This window comes from Alosa alosa, chromosome 15 (assembly GCF_017589495.1).
Source record: "Alosa alosa isolate M-15738 ecotype Scorff River chromosome 15, AALO_Geno_1.1, whole genome shotgun sequence".
Classification (NCBI taxonomy): domain Eukaryota; kingdom Metazoa; phylum Chordata; class Actinopteri; order Clupeiformes; family Clupeidae; genus Alosa; species Alosa alosa.
In genome coordinates, this window is record NC_063203.1 from 24,744,371 (window position 1) to 24,760,033 (window position 15,663).

The 15,663-nt window shown below is 41.0% G+C and overlaps 1 protein-coding gene across 2 annotated transcripts in view; it reads right to left on the reverse strand.

Moving 5' to 3' along the window:
* The window catches only part of scn4ba (sodium channel, voltage-gated, type IV, beta a), a 64,807-nt gene that overhangs the window by 10,323 nt on the left and 38,821 nt on the right, over positions 1-15,663 (reverse strand). For both annotated transcript variants that reach the window (XM_048264105.1, XM_048264104.1), the window contains exon 3: positions 15,109-15,260. In XM_048264105.1, coding sequence (XP_048120062.1) covers positions 15,109-15,260 — 152 coding nt within the window. The remainder of the gene's footprint in view (positions 1-15,108; positions 15,261-15,663) is intronic.

The window sequence follows — 15,663 nt, forward strand, 5'->3', positions numbered from 1 at the left end:
ATCTGCAATTATCCCATTACATCCCAACAGCTTGGATGTGACGGCCAACTCTTCACCTATTCCACTCTGCACTAACTATATCACTTACTTAGGGTTAAAAGTCTTCCCCAGGCCGACAGACTTATTTAGCCTAAATTATTCCCCTCTAATCACTTCAATAGATGATGACCTTCAACGCTGGAAGAACCTCCCATTATCCATCATGGGCAGAATCTCAGTAATCAAAATGACAATACTGCCCAAAATAAACTATTTACTCTCTATGATTCCAACCCAGCCCAGCCCACTCTGGTTTAAGTCTCTCAATTCATTAATCACTAAATTCTACTGGAAAGATAAGACCCCAACGATCAAACTCACCACTCTCCAAAAACCAAAAACACTGGGAGGACTAGAGGCCCCACACTTCCAGCACTATGCCCTGGCCAATCAGCTCCACTTAATTTACAAATGGCTACACCCCACCCCCTCAGACAACACCTGGTTAGACCTAGAACAAACAATCTGTAAAGAAATTAAAATCTCAGATCTCACTTTCTGCAGCCAGTCAATCAAAAAACATCCATCCTTCAAAGCCCCAACAATTTCATCTACTCTGACAGCCTGGTGGAGATTCTACCACATCACTGATTCACCTATAGCACCATCAATTCACACCCCGATTTGGAATAACCCAGATTTCACTGTCAATAAAAAAACACTTAACTTTCACACATGGATGGGAAAGGGTATCACTCACCTTCAACACATTCTTCAAGACAATAATCTGGCCTCATTTTCCTGTTTGGTCCAGAAGCACGGCATCGAGAGTAAACACTTCTTACAATACCTGCAAATTAAATCATCTATCCTAGGAAAAATTAACATCCAGACAGCTAACCTTGACATTCCCCCACCAATCTCAGAGCTGCTTAATATTCCCTCTCCCAAAAAAATACTCTCCCAAATTTACAAAATTATATCTCGTTCAGAAAAAACAATTGGCCTGCCATATCACAAATGGGAATCAGACTTATCAATTACTTCCAGTGCCGACTTCTGGACCAAAATGTGCAAAAACATCTACCTTATGACAAAGAACAGTAATCTACAACTAATACAATACAAGGTTCTTCACAGATTTCACTTCACTGCACATAAATTGGCTAAAATGGGGTTTGGTTCGGATCTATGCTCTCACTGCACTCAAAATAACCCAGACACATACATCCATGCGGTTTGGCATTGCACTCCAATCAACCACTTCTGGGTGAGTGTCACAAAATCTCTCTCTTCCATCTTTGGTGTCACATCCCAGCATCCCCTTCCTTATGCATACTTGGTGATACATCCACAGTCAATTTAAGCAACTCCTGCAATAAAGCACTGCTGGCAGCGCTGACTATCGCCAAGAAAACAATCCTCGTGAACTGGAAATCTAGGAACAATGTTCACATCACTCATTGGAAAAACTTGTTAACAGACTATATATCATTAGAAAACCTATCAACTACAAACTTAATCAATACTCAGGATACAACCTCTCCTTGGTACCCCTTTATCACCTACTTACAGTCCTGACCCTCTTTGCCTGAGATCCATCTCCACACCAACACACTTCATCAACAGATACACATATCCTCGAACACTGGGCAGGGGATGGTAGCTGGAACTATTATTGTTATTATTATTATTATTATTATTACTATTATTATTATTATTATTATTGATAGCAAATAAATAGCATCCCCTTCTTCCCCTTCCCCTTCTATTTACATCTCTGATAACTTTTCTAATTTCACTCTCTCTGCCTCTCTCATCGTTATATTGCCGGGGCCCCATTGGATGGCTTGGGAGACTCGGTCCTGGCGGGTCGCTGTGTGGGTTTGCATTGGTTGGGTCCTGTGGGTTATCTATTGGCCCTGGGCCCCCGTTGTGCACCCTCCTCATACGCTCATGCCCATGCCTTGTCCTGGAAGCACACAGCACGATTACTCTCTTTTAATTGCACTACATATTTGGTGACATTCATAAAACATAAACAAAACTACAAAACAGGCTAGGGTAAGGGTGGAGTGCAGGTAGATACCTCACCAGGTGTCTATCTGCATGCCTCACTTATTTTAATGCACACATTACAGAGGAGGCATACATCTTACACAGGGTAAGTGTGGTGTGCATGGGGAAATCCTGACAGATATTCACCATGCATGCCCACTTCTTTTAATGCTACACACTAGATAGAGCTCTCAACCTAGCCATTCACATACATATTTAGGTCAAGAGTGGCGTGTTGGGTGGAGTTCTGGGGGCAAGGTGTGGTTGGTCGTGGTAGTGGGGGACGTGTGCATATGCTGGGGGCCTGGGTGGCACGCAGGTCCTCCCCTCTGTCAGCTCGTCGCCATAACTGCGGGGGCTGGGTGGAACTGTGGCCATTAATGGGTGCCCAGGTTGTCAATCAGTCAGGCAATCAGTTATTTTTATTATTACACTCATCTTTAACAGAATAATTACAACTCCTCTCCTCTGAAACCCTCCCTCTCTGTGTTCCAGCTTCTCTCCTCCTAGCCCAACAGCAAGCCAACCTTACACATATGCACACACACACACACACACACACACACTCACACACATACATCCTCACACACTCACTACCCCTTACCCCCCACCCACACCCCCATCCCAATACCACCTCATTCACACTCTCAGAGCTACCATCCGCACCCCCCCATCCCCCCTTCTTGTCATTCCGGACATCAATTTCATCCCTGATAATCATATCTGTAATCATCCTGGACGCAAATCATCCTTAGCCTTTCTGTTATTAATGTTATGTTGTGTTAATAAGCCATGTCAATGTGATGTCTTGTTAAGTTACAGTATGTGTTTGTGTAATGTAGATCTGTTTGTCTGATGTAGTATTCTTGTGCATGTTGTTGTAGTGTTGCATTTTCTGTAATGTCAATGGTGTTTGCAATAAAAATAAATAAATAAATAAATAAAAGACTACCTGCAGCAGCATAAAACTCACACAGCCTCTCCTTGTCCCGCTCTCACACACACAATGGAGACTCCCCTCCGTGGCCTAGGCTAGCCATGAGCGGAAGGAGCGCATTGACTCCAGCATAGCCCCAGCTCCCTGGGCCCCACGCTTCCTGCAAACACCCACCCACACCTCAGACCTAGCCCTAACCCTAGGGCTTGGAGGGAGCCACAGCCCCCTGCCTAACCCTAGGGCTGCCCTGGAGAGCTGGCCCGGTTTTTCTCACTCAGAACAGACAGAATATCCTCTATCTCCTTCTCCATACTTCATAATGCATAGTTGCCTAGTTCTTCCATCTATTTGCTTCTTTTTGACCTCTAACCTTGCTGATCAGACATTCCTAATGGCTTGCTCATCTCTCTTGGCACAAATCCTTATTTGTGTGGCTAATATTAGTGCTCTGCCATCCCCAGGAACTGCCACCAGCCTGCCCTAGTCACAGGCAAGATGGACTGAAAGGATCTGGTCATATTCTGAGGCTGCCAATATTCACTTTCACTTCATGTTCACTTCTTGGCAGAACATGCAGACATTCCAGTTCATGGTCACAACAGCACTCCTTGTCTTCACAATCCTCAAAACAGAGAATCAATTAACAGAGTGCTTGTTGTCCAGAACACAGGACAACACTTGGTCTGGCACCGCTTGTGCTATGTGTCTTTTACTAGTAAAAACCATTTGAAAGGCCAACGAAAGTTAAGGTTGCTTTTGATAGTACAAAAACTTGTGCTCTAAATAGTGATTCTGTTGTCTTTGAAAGGTTCTCTTATTGTTGCATTGAACTGCGATTTGGATTAACACCTGCTTTTACAAGGCGGAAGTATTTAGGCGCAGAATATACGTGCACTTTCAGGAGCAGTCTTTGTACATACCGCGGAATACATAATTAGGCGTTCTTTACGCTTCCCCTCCCATCTTTTTACACTAAACTCCCATTTTCCCCTGGATCCTCCCATGAATGCATATGCTTGACACGAAAATCGCAATTAGCCATTTTCAGCTCCCGCGACAGGCAGTTTGCGCTTTTACATCATTGCGGCCTGTTTGTACATACCTCGCAATGATTTTACACGCACGTTGCGAAACATACGCCTGAAGTGGGCGCAAAAGCGTTAGTACATCTGGCCCTCAATGATCTTAAACGCAGTAGACAAAGACGTTTGGCTCTTCTTGGTCAATTTACGTTTGGATCTAAAACAGTGGCGTATAGAAATATTCAAATGGGTGGGCACAGAAGAAAAAAAAACGGGTGGGCAAAGCGAATTTGATTGAACGTAAGAGAGGCCTAGATTAAATATCTGTATATGAATCATAGGCATGTTATATTTATGACATAAAAGTAGAATTTACTGAATGCATTTGATCACAGCTGACAAATTACACAGAAACATTTTCAACCGGAGCAAAACAATGCATGAATGTAGCTTCAGCATGTCACATTAAACACAGTTGGGAGACAATAGATTGACCAAATTACGTAGTCGATAAACATTTTAATCTTGCGTAAAACAGCATGAACCCAGTATTGGCACGTCACATAAAACACAAATTGAAGCAATAGATTGACCATTGGACAATCCTACTGCAAAGCCTTTTAATAGGCATGCTGTACTGAGTGCTGAGTGCTGACGTGCTTTTTTGGAGGGTGAACGTAAACGTAAGCATGATTTTCCGAACTAGGGATTATCATTAATTTTACCCTCATAACTTTTGACAACTGAAAATAAAATATGATACAGTGAACAGAAAACATTTTCAGTGTGCTTGATTGCCATGTAGCCTATAGCCTGTTAATCAAATTAATGTATGAAAATAACAGGCATGAAAACGCCATTTTGAATCCAAAATAGGGGACTTACGTGGTTGGCGCAGTGTGTGTGCATGTGTGTGTGTGTGTGTGTGTGTGTGGGGGTTACAACTGAGTTTACAAATCACACGCAGACGCGAACGCATCTTGTAAGACAAGAGCCCAATTAAAAACTTTGTCTGATCCAGCAACGATTATGTGAATGCAGCCCCTATGCATTTAGCCTATTAAACTGTGAAAGCTAAATTTTGCCGCAGATGCAACGCGAACAGAACGCTTGCGCTGGAATAGCCTCCCTGTCTGTGTGACTACAGATATACGTCTGAAATGTCTGGAATGTGAGCCCGGCGAGGAGAGATTCTTATTATGACCGCCGCTAGTGAAGCGGTCATATAGTGATTGTCAAAGTTTTTTTTTTTTTTTTTTTTTTCCCCCGTCATCTACTTCCTGAATTTTTGGTCATCAATACCCGGGACACCGAACCACCAGGGCACATGAAATTTGGTGGGTATGTAGCCTCACTAGACTTTTATGGAAAAATTTTGTTTGGTCACGGGGGCCCTCCCCAGCTGGGCCCCTGAAACCCAAAAAATGCAGTTTTTCCTAAATAACGACCTGAACCGTGGCACCGAGGATAAAGACATTTTTATGGTATGTTGGTCTCAAGGGCCCACATCAACCTAGCTCATAATCACTCATTTGTGATTTGCACCCCCCGGTAAAAAAATTAAATGCAATATCATTCTGCTTTAATCGCCCCTCTCTTCAGTTAAGATGTTCAGATCTGCACCAAATTTTATGTGTATGATTAACCTGACATTCTCTGGGGGTATGCCAAGTTTCGTAGAATTTCATCCATGGGGGGGTCTAAAAAAATTAAGGTATGTGTACATTTAGTGACTGTACACTCATTGGCCTGTAGATGGTGGTGCACACATATACACACGCACACACACACACGGCAATTACAACGGGCGATACATAATTACAAGTTCAGTAGGATTAAAGGAAAACCAAATATTCATCATAATAATTTGGCTGCATTTCCAGTATTGGCGTCACGTAGTCATTTGTCCACCAGATGGCGCATCGTTGCAGTGAGACTTAATTTTGTTGGAAGTTAAAGGGACACCAGGCAAGTCTGATGCTTTTTCTCTACGAAACTCCCCCTCCCTCGGTCTGAAGCTCTTTTCCTTTTTCTTTTGCGTCTTCCGTCAAGGGTTTTCGCTGCTTCTTAGCCCGGCTCTGCCATTATACACACGCTTTGCAACAATCTCTAAGCGTTTTGTTAGCCTGCCTCTGTGCTGTAAACTGATGCTGCTTCGATTCGTGGGTAGGATACACCGAACTTGCAAGTGGGATATTCTTCCTACAGGCAGTAGGGGGTGGGCGAGAGAGCCTTCATTCGCCCCGTAATGAGTCATTTAACCATATACCGACTTACGAAGATGATTAATTAACACGAAAACGTTGCCTGGTGTCCCTTTAATCTAAAGTGGGTTGGAAAGACACTACGCTTCCTACAAGGACAAGACTGTAGTTTACCGCAGAGAACGTCTAATAAGGGTAGGATGATTTCTGCATGACATGTAATTCCCATTTCTTCTTGAAGCCGAAATAAATCTGAGAATGTTTATCTGACATGCTTGGTTTTTACTGCAGGTAGGCTACGTTAATCTTAAGTTATATCAATAGCCTAGAGTAGGTAAAATAATGTTAACCGTTAGCATTGGTTGAGTGATGGAGGCCAATTTGATTATTGATGTATTTTTAGAAAACCATAAATGCGGTTATAGGCTACCAAGAAAATTGATAACAGCACTAATTGCATCTTTCGACTGTCATCTCATTAGCTTATGACCGTAACCTAGGCTACAGTAACAGGAGCTAAGTGAGTTAGCCATAACACGTTCGCTACGTGATGGTTTTCTAATGGAAAATATATAGGCTACCTGAAAGATAACCTGTCTATGATGCATCCTAAACACCGGGCTGGGACATTTAGCTCAAAGTCTCAAAAAGCATCTGAGTCAACGTTCATTCCCAAACACTCATATAGGCTACTTCAATCATCTATTTTCAAAGGTGATTCAAGTAAGGAAGAGCATGGCTCAAAGTGAAGTAACTAGGACTGAAACTACATAAATTCGTCAAAGTGAATAATTTGTGTCAACTCGCCGCAATGTAGATTTATTAACGCACCCGTGATCTACATCTCCATTTAAACCAAATGTTTTAGAGCGCACGTTGAGAGATGTCTCCAGGGCAGGGCTGTACCTACACATATTTGTTGCACGTGCTACAAAAATCATTCTTTGCGATGGATGATTTAGTACCAACGTTACACCGGTCCAATACAGTTTTGCCTATGGCTATACCGTGAGACTGAGACGTTTTTTGTTTGTTCGAAGTGCGTGTTTAGGGTGTGAGAGGGGAGTCGATGTGCTTTGATTCCAGCTTGGTAGTAGTAGTCTATGCTTTCATTATGGCTGCTTTAGCCACAGACCTTGAGCTACTGTACAGTGGGTTAGGTTCCATTTAGAAGTGTCGCTTTCCGTGATTCACACAGCTGCGTGAAATGTATTACTACTGATATGCAAAACTATTAACTTTTCGCCAAGAGGTGGCAGCTTAAGTCCGCTTGATACTATAAGCCATTGGTTCCCAAAGGGGATTTTATTTGGGTCGCAAGCATAGCCTAGTGACCATTTATGTTGTGTAATAGGTCTAGCATAGGGCCTACCTTATATAGCTTATAGTTTGTTAACAGTCACGGTTTTGTCATAACTCCCTCTATGCATTTTTGCATTTAGAATAGCTCTGAAACCGGGGGGCGAACACGTCGCAAGGGGGGCGCCAGTGCGTGGATATCTCAATCGCAAAATTAAACAATATTTCTATTGGGCGCCTACCATGGACTAGGCTGGGTGAACTCAGCCTGATCTGCCGGCGATACCTTTTTCGATTTCTTAAAAGATTGACCTTTGTCTGGCGAAAGCCAGACTAACCATGGACCTCTTAGTTGCAAAATGCAAGGGAACATGAATCAGCATATTATTTGCACAAACAATGACGGACAGTAGCTCTTCAACTTGGCCCGTTAAAATGTGTATGAACAGTCTAGAAACGCATTTCATGAAGGCCCTTTTGGACATGTCAGTTATTTGCACCACTGGGTAAAACGGCATTTTGTTTTAGACTACTGGTATTTAGTTTGTGCATTGACAATAAAGCTGAATATCATATGAACTAGATGACTAAACTTATGCGTATGTAGAAGAAGAAACATTCACAAAAATCCATGACATGACCTCTCTTCTTGATAGCTGTTGAAAACTGCATGGAACTGACAGGGATTGTTTTGTTTAATATAAATAAATAAATACAATATGCTGCTACCTTCTGCTTTTCCCAAATACAATGTACTGTAGCCTACAGGTACCTTTAATCAGTCCAGTTGCAATGGATGGACTGTGATGAACTGCCCTACTTGTGATTGTTTAGATATTTTAAAGGTTTTAGATTTAAATAACAATGCTACAAATTTTTTGGCAAGTGCTACAAATCTATTCACCTTTGCAGTGCCAGTAGGCTACTTTGTGTGCGGCCCGCAAACACACATTCCAAACAAGCATACACAAAAGTTGAGGATAGAGACAAATTCATTAATATTAATTATTTTCGCGGAATGGATGTACAGGACTGAGCGGCGGTCATATTTTGTACCGCTATGCGGTACATCTAGTTGATGTCACAGGTGGGCTAGTTGAAACTTTCCACTTCTGTCAGAAAAAGACGTTGAGATTGGTGTAGCAACGTAGCATAGGCTGTTGTTAAAGTTAGCAATATTGGACAGAAATATAGACATAACGAGTTCATTTGATGAAGAATACGTGCAGTTTGAGCCATCGAGATCGACAAAAGGTGAAGCAAATAGGCATACTTTATCAGTATAGCAAAGGCTAATGTGAATAACTAAATAGTTGAATGAAATGCTCCTAAACTAGGCTGGTGCGTTTTGTCGAGTTCAGAGACAAAAGCAGTGTTTGACATGGTAATGCTGTCTTTTAAGAAACGTTCAGTGGCCTGATCAGTAGGCCTAGTCTGTGTCTACAGGGTTTAACATGTAATGTGAACACTGTTCACACAACTTTATTGGTTGGTTAAACACACTAGCACAATGCCACAATCTGTAAGTAGTCTAGCTGCAGGTTAAAACATTTAAAACCAATTTTACAAATTAAAGCCTAGTCTACCCTACCTAAGTTTATTTATTACCTGGTTTGGTCCAACAAATATTCAGACTTATCTTATTCAGACTTATTCTAATAGTCTACTATGAAGTATCCATTAGGCCTATGAAATCTTCAGAAATGTCTGATAACTTCTGGCACAAAGAAATAAAGAAAGAAAGAAAGAAAACTCATGTAGATTACTGAGGAAGAGAGGAGGGCCAGGCTGAAGCATGTTGCCAAACAGCGCAAGTGGGCCCCTTCACACTTAGGCCCAAGCCAAAAAGAAGAAATTTATAAAAAAAAAATGTAAAAATTAGTCATTGTGTAGTTTGTTTTCTTCATAAATCTCTGGTATTAGGCAACTTCATACTCCATGGAAGCTATGCACTGTTGGCAACAATGTCACTAGCGCTTGTTTTGCTATGAAACGGCCATTTCCCTCTTCGCGCGCCCTTCTCACCTTTTTCACCCCTGACCCGTTTTCATGCCTGAAATAAAGTAGTGCGTCATGTTATTGAAGGAGAACAACGTTGTTATTCCCTATAGATGAGTCAGCTATGTTGATCATTCATCTACAAATGCTTTTGTTATGGATGCCAGAAACTGTATATTACATGACAGTTTGTAAGGGTAAAGACTGTTGTCGCAAGTTTTGCGCAAGGTCAATAGGCTACAACAAAGTGTTTCTGGAGTGAAACTTTGAATTTAGTCAGACTTGTGTGATAGCCTTGCATATTCTTCTATTTTTTTTTTACTTTTATTTTAGTTTTTATGTCTTTTTACTTTTATTTTTTTTACATTTATTTTAGTTAGTTTTTATCTCTTTTAATTTTAATACTTTATCCTATTATTGTGCTTCTGTGGTGTCTTGTGTGTTTCTTATCTTGCTGTACAGCACTTTGGGAACCTTGTGTTTGTTTAAACTGTGCTATATAAATAAAGTGGATTGGATTGGATTGAATTTGGTACATTATTTTGCGGGGATTTTGGCAGTGTGTAAGGGGCTTAAATTAGCTATGTACCAAAAATTACATTTTACCGTGACTCGAAGAGCTATAAACAGTGTTGTAAGGCTGCGTGTACAAATCCGCTTGGAGCTCTAGTGGAATTTATAGGTAGCGACGAGAATTCTCAGTCTAACCGTTCATGTGCCGTTGAAAGGGTGGAAGTAGACGACTCACCAAGCCAGCACTAACCTCCGAGCGCGGTAAACAAAATTTAATATTTCAGGCAGTAAAAGCCCCGGTAAGAACCAAACCAGATTTTGTTCAAATCTACATACTGAAAATGTAAGGTTCATTTATCAAATGTTATTTTGAAGTATTAAAAAAACATTGTTGTTTTAGAATTTTCGGACGAAATGGGTGATAAATGTGTCATTTTTGAATGTTGAAAGTTGCAATTGGTGAATAAACTGTGTGCTGAGTCTGTTTCACTAATTCACGGATTGGGATAAATGCAGAGACCAAATTTCCCTCACGGGATCAAAAGAGTATATATACACTGCAAAAACTGCTTATCTAACAAAATCTAACCAAGTGTTATTAATCTGATATCAAGATAAAACAAAAACTAGGCCTAGTTGGTATTGTTTTCAGTATAAAGAGACTTACCTAGCGCTTTCTTGTGAAATCATTTGACTTAATTTAAAAAAAAAATTGACTTATTTTAAGACATCTCATCTTGAAAACAAGCAAATTTGTCTGCCAGTGCGTTAAGCAAATTTGTCCTAAAAACAAGCACATTTGTCTTGATTAAGACTCCTTAAAATAAGTTAAAGTCTTCTTAAATTAAGTCAAAATGATCTTTCGAGAGGGCGCTAGGTAAGTCTTTTCATACTAAAAACAATACCAAATAGATCTTTTAATCTTAATATAAGATCAATAACACTTGGTTAGAATTCATTTTTTGCAGTGTACTTACTTACTAACTAAACTCTTTTGACAGGTGGATAAACTCTAATAAGTGGTGGATAAACTCTACTATTTTTGAAATTTCAGGTGGAACTGAGTTTACTTGTGTTTAGCCTCCACTACATCCCTGGTCAGTATGTCTATTTTCTATGTAGATTATAAATGTATTTCTGTACAGACATATGGTAATTAATTAGTGTTTACTACCCCCCACACACACACACACACAATATCATCGTCCATCACAATGTTTTACAGTCTCCATGCTGCCACTTCCTGCCTTGCTTATGGGCACAGCAGTGGCAGCCCCTGGACAGCCCACACAACTTTCTGGGATTCCAGAGCAGAGAACCACTAGACCACCATAACCCCATGGCTGAAATCTGTCATTAGAAACCCACTCTGATATGAAACAAGGCACATGCACGGGCAGCCAACCCAGATGTACACTAGTTTGGGGAGCTTTGACTTTTAGCACTTTTACATCCCTCTCCCTATGCTACAGACCTTTTATTTATTTTCTTATTTCATCACACATCAAAAACACACACACACACACACACACACACACACACACATATCTGACTTTCTTCAACTTTTGCACATCTCCATAGAACTTTTTATTTATTATTTTTGATTTCTCCTCCATCTATCTACCCATGTCCTTGATTGCCTAGCCTTTCTGCCTATACCTATGCCTTTTCTGCTGCTCAGTCTTTATCAGTTCCTCATCAAATAAATTAAAAGAGGCTAAAAGCCCAATAAATGTGCCACACGTAATAGCCGAATATAAGATAACCCGCCTATCCCAGCACAACACCACCACGAACAAGCTGTCATTACGTTTTTGCGTTATAGGCCTACAACTTTTATGACGTGACGTTTCTTGGGCATTTAGCTTCACCATCACAACAAGTTGTAACGCATGCGCAATGCTCATCTAGGCTATGGATTTAAGTGGCTTAAAGGCAGCAAAAGTGGGATATAGTGCAACTGCTTCCCCAAAACAATTCCTCCATAACTGTGTATTTAATCGTTTGATATGTGGATAACTTTCAGTGGACTAAACAAAAGGTAAAGATTTTGTGGCTAGCTGGTTTGTTATATGGCGAAGCATATAGCCAACTTTGTTTGCAGCAGTGAAGCTGAGTTTGTTGTTAACATTGTTGGTAACTGTCAGGGAATTTAACCCCAACATATAGATACAAGAACCACAACACATAGTATGGCTTTGCCCACAAACTCTGGTACCAAGAGGAGAGCCTGCTAATGTAAGGAAGAATTCCTCACACCATCAGTCTCTGACTCTGCAGCCCAAAAGCTGTGTCTTTTATTGTACAGATGCACACAGAAAATAGGAAGCAAGACATAGCGACTTCATTGTGACATACTCTTATCTCACTCACACACACACACAGACAGGGTGCAGATCCTGTCTGTCTGGGTGCACACTTAACTTGTACTCTCTGTTCTTAGAACTCAGCACAACAACATTTAACTTGAACTCTCTGTTCTTAGAACTCAGCACAACAATATTTCTGCTTACACAAATGGTTTTACAATGATAATTTAAAACAGGGTTCTCAAGTCTCACGCGAATGGGCATTGAGACACACGCAAGTCAACAAGTTCACACACTCCTGCGCCACAACTTGCATTTCTCAGAAATATTACTAGGGATGTCAAGGTATCTGCATAATTAGTAGCCTAGAGGAGGCCTTGGGGATACAAGAGGATTTCATGGGGTTCAGAAATAAGCACCACTCACCAGACAAATCAAAAATAAATAGCCACTGACATCCAATCAAAAATAGGCTATTCGTTGTATCCGGGTAAAATTCCAAAATAGCACATTCCCTCCCTACAACCACGTTATGCTTGTGTGGGGTTACACGTTTAAGATTTCAAAACTTTACCAACATTCTTTTTATTCAGAAATTCAACTGTCTGTCATTTGGTAAACCATTATGGCACTTTACAGGGTGTGTAAATCAAGCCTTTTCACAAGCGTTTGGCCTATCCTACTTTAAGGCAAAATTATTTCTTATCTATAAACTAAACTAAACTGTCGGTCATTAAGAAAACATAATGATTGTGTCATTATAGCTTTGTGTAACCCAGACATCAGCAACATTCATTTTACACAAATGTGCTTTTTAGCGCCGTGTTCATCAGGTCCCGGGACACCCTTCTGAGCCTCCATGGACCATGTCAACAATGAATGAAAATTGCCTTATTATTAACGAGTGTTATCAATTTGAGCGAGTATACTACACATACATTTTTATCTAAAGATACAGGACTGCTACAGACAATGACCTGCCAACCACCATAATGTAATGGCAACCCAACGATTATTATATTTCAAGATTCCAATCTATCCCACGTAAATATGAAAAGTTATTTCTACTGACATGCTTCCTGGTTACATAAAAACACAAATGGTTTCTCTTGATAAGGCTGACATAAGAGACATAGGCTATGCATTATACTTTCCCAGATGGGTACAAATCCCTGACTGTCCTGAAAAATAAACAAAAACAAGATATAGGACGTAAACGTTTCTTCAGTTAGGAGCAGTAGCCTACTGTTTTTTTTTTTTTTTTTTTTTAATTGGCAAAAGCTAGCCTATATAGATTTGAGGGAGCTGCAGCTGTTAGCATTAGCACGGTCATATTAACACAGCAGGCACTAGCCCAGTGAAGGATCGTGTAAACCCCATCCCCAGAAACCAGTTTCAAACCAAGCTTGCGCTGATATGATGCATGATCACTGATCAAATTGCTAGTTTCTGACAGGATGAGCACAACCATGCAGGTTCTCTGAATCTCAAGCTCTTTAGCCTAGCATTTTAATGCTGTATTCACAACCGCGATTGAATGACAAAGCGGTGACAAAATGCTGTTGTTTATGAGTTCATAGCCTGGTTATTTATCAAGGACTATCACGTTTTATATGTTATTATGATCACGCATCGCATTACCATGGGGTTACTGTGTAGGTAATGCTACGGTTAACACATGTTAGAAAACTTTTAAAAAAAAAATTATTCTCCCGAGACGCTAGCTACTTAAGGTAGTTCGCTCATTATCTCAGATCAGTGAAGAACTACCAGAGAAAACGTTGGGGAGACAACTCAGACAAGTTAATGTTAGACTTAGACTAGCTGTGTTACAGTTTCTCGTTGCAAAATTAAAATCTCCATGCGCTTTTGTAGGCTACATGCAGTCTCAAAAACACTGTTTACAGCTCTTGAGTCACGTACTAGGTCATTTTTTTTATAACGATAATTTAGATAGGACTAGGCTACACTTATGGGGTGGGTGCTATTGCGTTTTCTAAAGAATCTCCCGTCTTGGTTTTGTACAGAAACTAATATTAAGTGACACATACGTAAAAGGGAGAAGAAAAGCTCACCTTCCGATATTTAGCAGGCTATGGTCTGGAATTTAATAATATTGTTGTAATGGTAGGATAACTACACAGTTTACACAATAATTACGCTGTGTTATAAATATTGTATATCAATGCATTTATTGTCTGTCAATTACCCAAAATTGTGGCTCTGTCTCTCATTGAACAGTAGCTTATTTAATGCATTCTAATCCATTGTCAATCACTTCCGGGAACTTTTTGAAGTTTACATGAACCACGTGACCTTAACAAATTTTGAACACCCATTGTCGCAACTCTACCTTTATATGGCTCTGGCGTAACCCATTCCCAGTGAAAGATGCTAACAGTGGGCCTTATTGCACACCCGGAGAAGAGAAGGGCCTGCATACTCTTTTCCATCTCTGGGGTAGACGGCAAATATGCTCTGGTGTTCTGTCTGGAGAGTATTTTTGTGTGTAAATGTTGTGCTGCGTTTGGGGCTGGGTGGATGAGAGTGTGTGAGAGCAAGAGAGAGGGCGGGGCATATTGGGGATGTTTTTTCTGTATGTTTACCTATTATTTATGAATTATTTATTGCTCTTTTAAAAAAAGCACTGACCAAGAGTGGCAACTTGAATTTCGTTGTGTTGATACTCTGTATTTTATGCAATGACAAATAAAGCTTCAATTCTATTCTATTCTTTTCAAGGGCCAAAGAAAGACAGCAGTCTGACTAAGTGTGTGGCAGCTATATACCTCGGTCCTGTTGTAGCTCCAGCTGAAGTAGAGGTTCTTGATGCCAATGCAGCTGGAGTAGACGCAAGGCATGAGCACTGTGCTGCCGTTCAACGCCTCGATCACGCCCACCTTTCCCACGGACATCTCCAGAGCCTGGGCACACCACACACCTGCAGGAAGAACGGAAAAGACAAGAGAGAGACACAGAGAGAATGTAAACGGTGCAAATGGGGCAGCAATGTGACCTCTGCAAGGCTGCCCGGGTGTGGAGTGAGAGCCTTTGAGTGAGCCATTATCTCCTGCTATTTTTACAGCTGGGGCGACGGACAACTGGCATTTTCACCAGAGCGTGGCCTGGCTCCCATAAGCTGTAGACACCTCTCTGGTGACACGACTAAATGACCCCTACAGGCCTGTATACAATAGGTATGTGCCCTACATCGGCACAGAACAGCTGTAGAGCTGCAGATATGGGGGTGAGAGACTCAAGAGGGAGAGGCAGAGAGAGAGAGTGCAGGAGAGGAAAACAAAGTAAGTGAGTGTAATGCAAGCTGGTTCGTAGTGGTGCAGTGT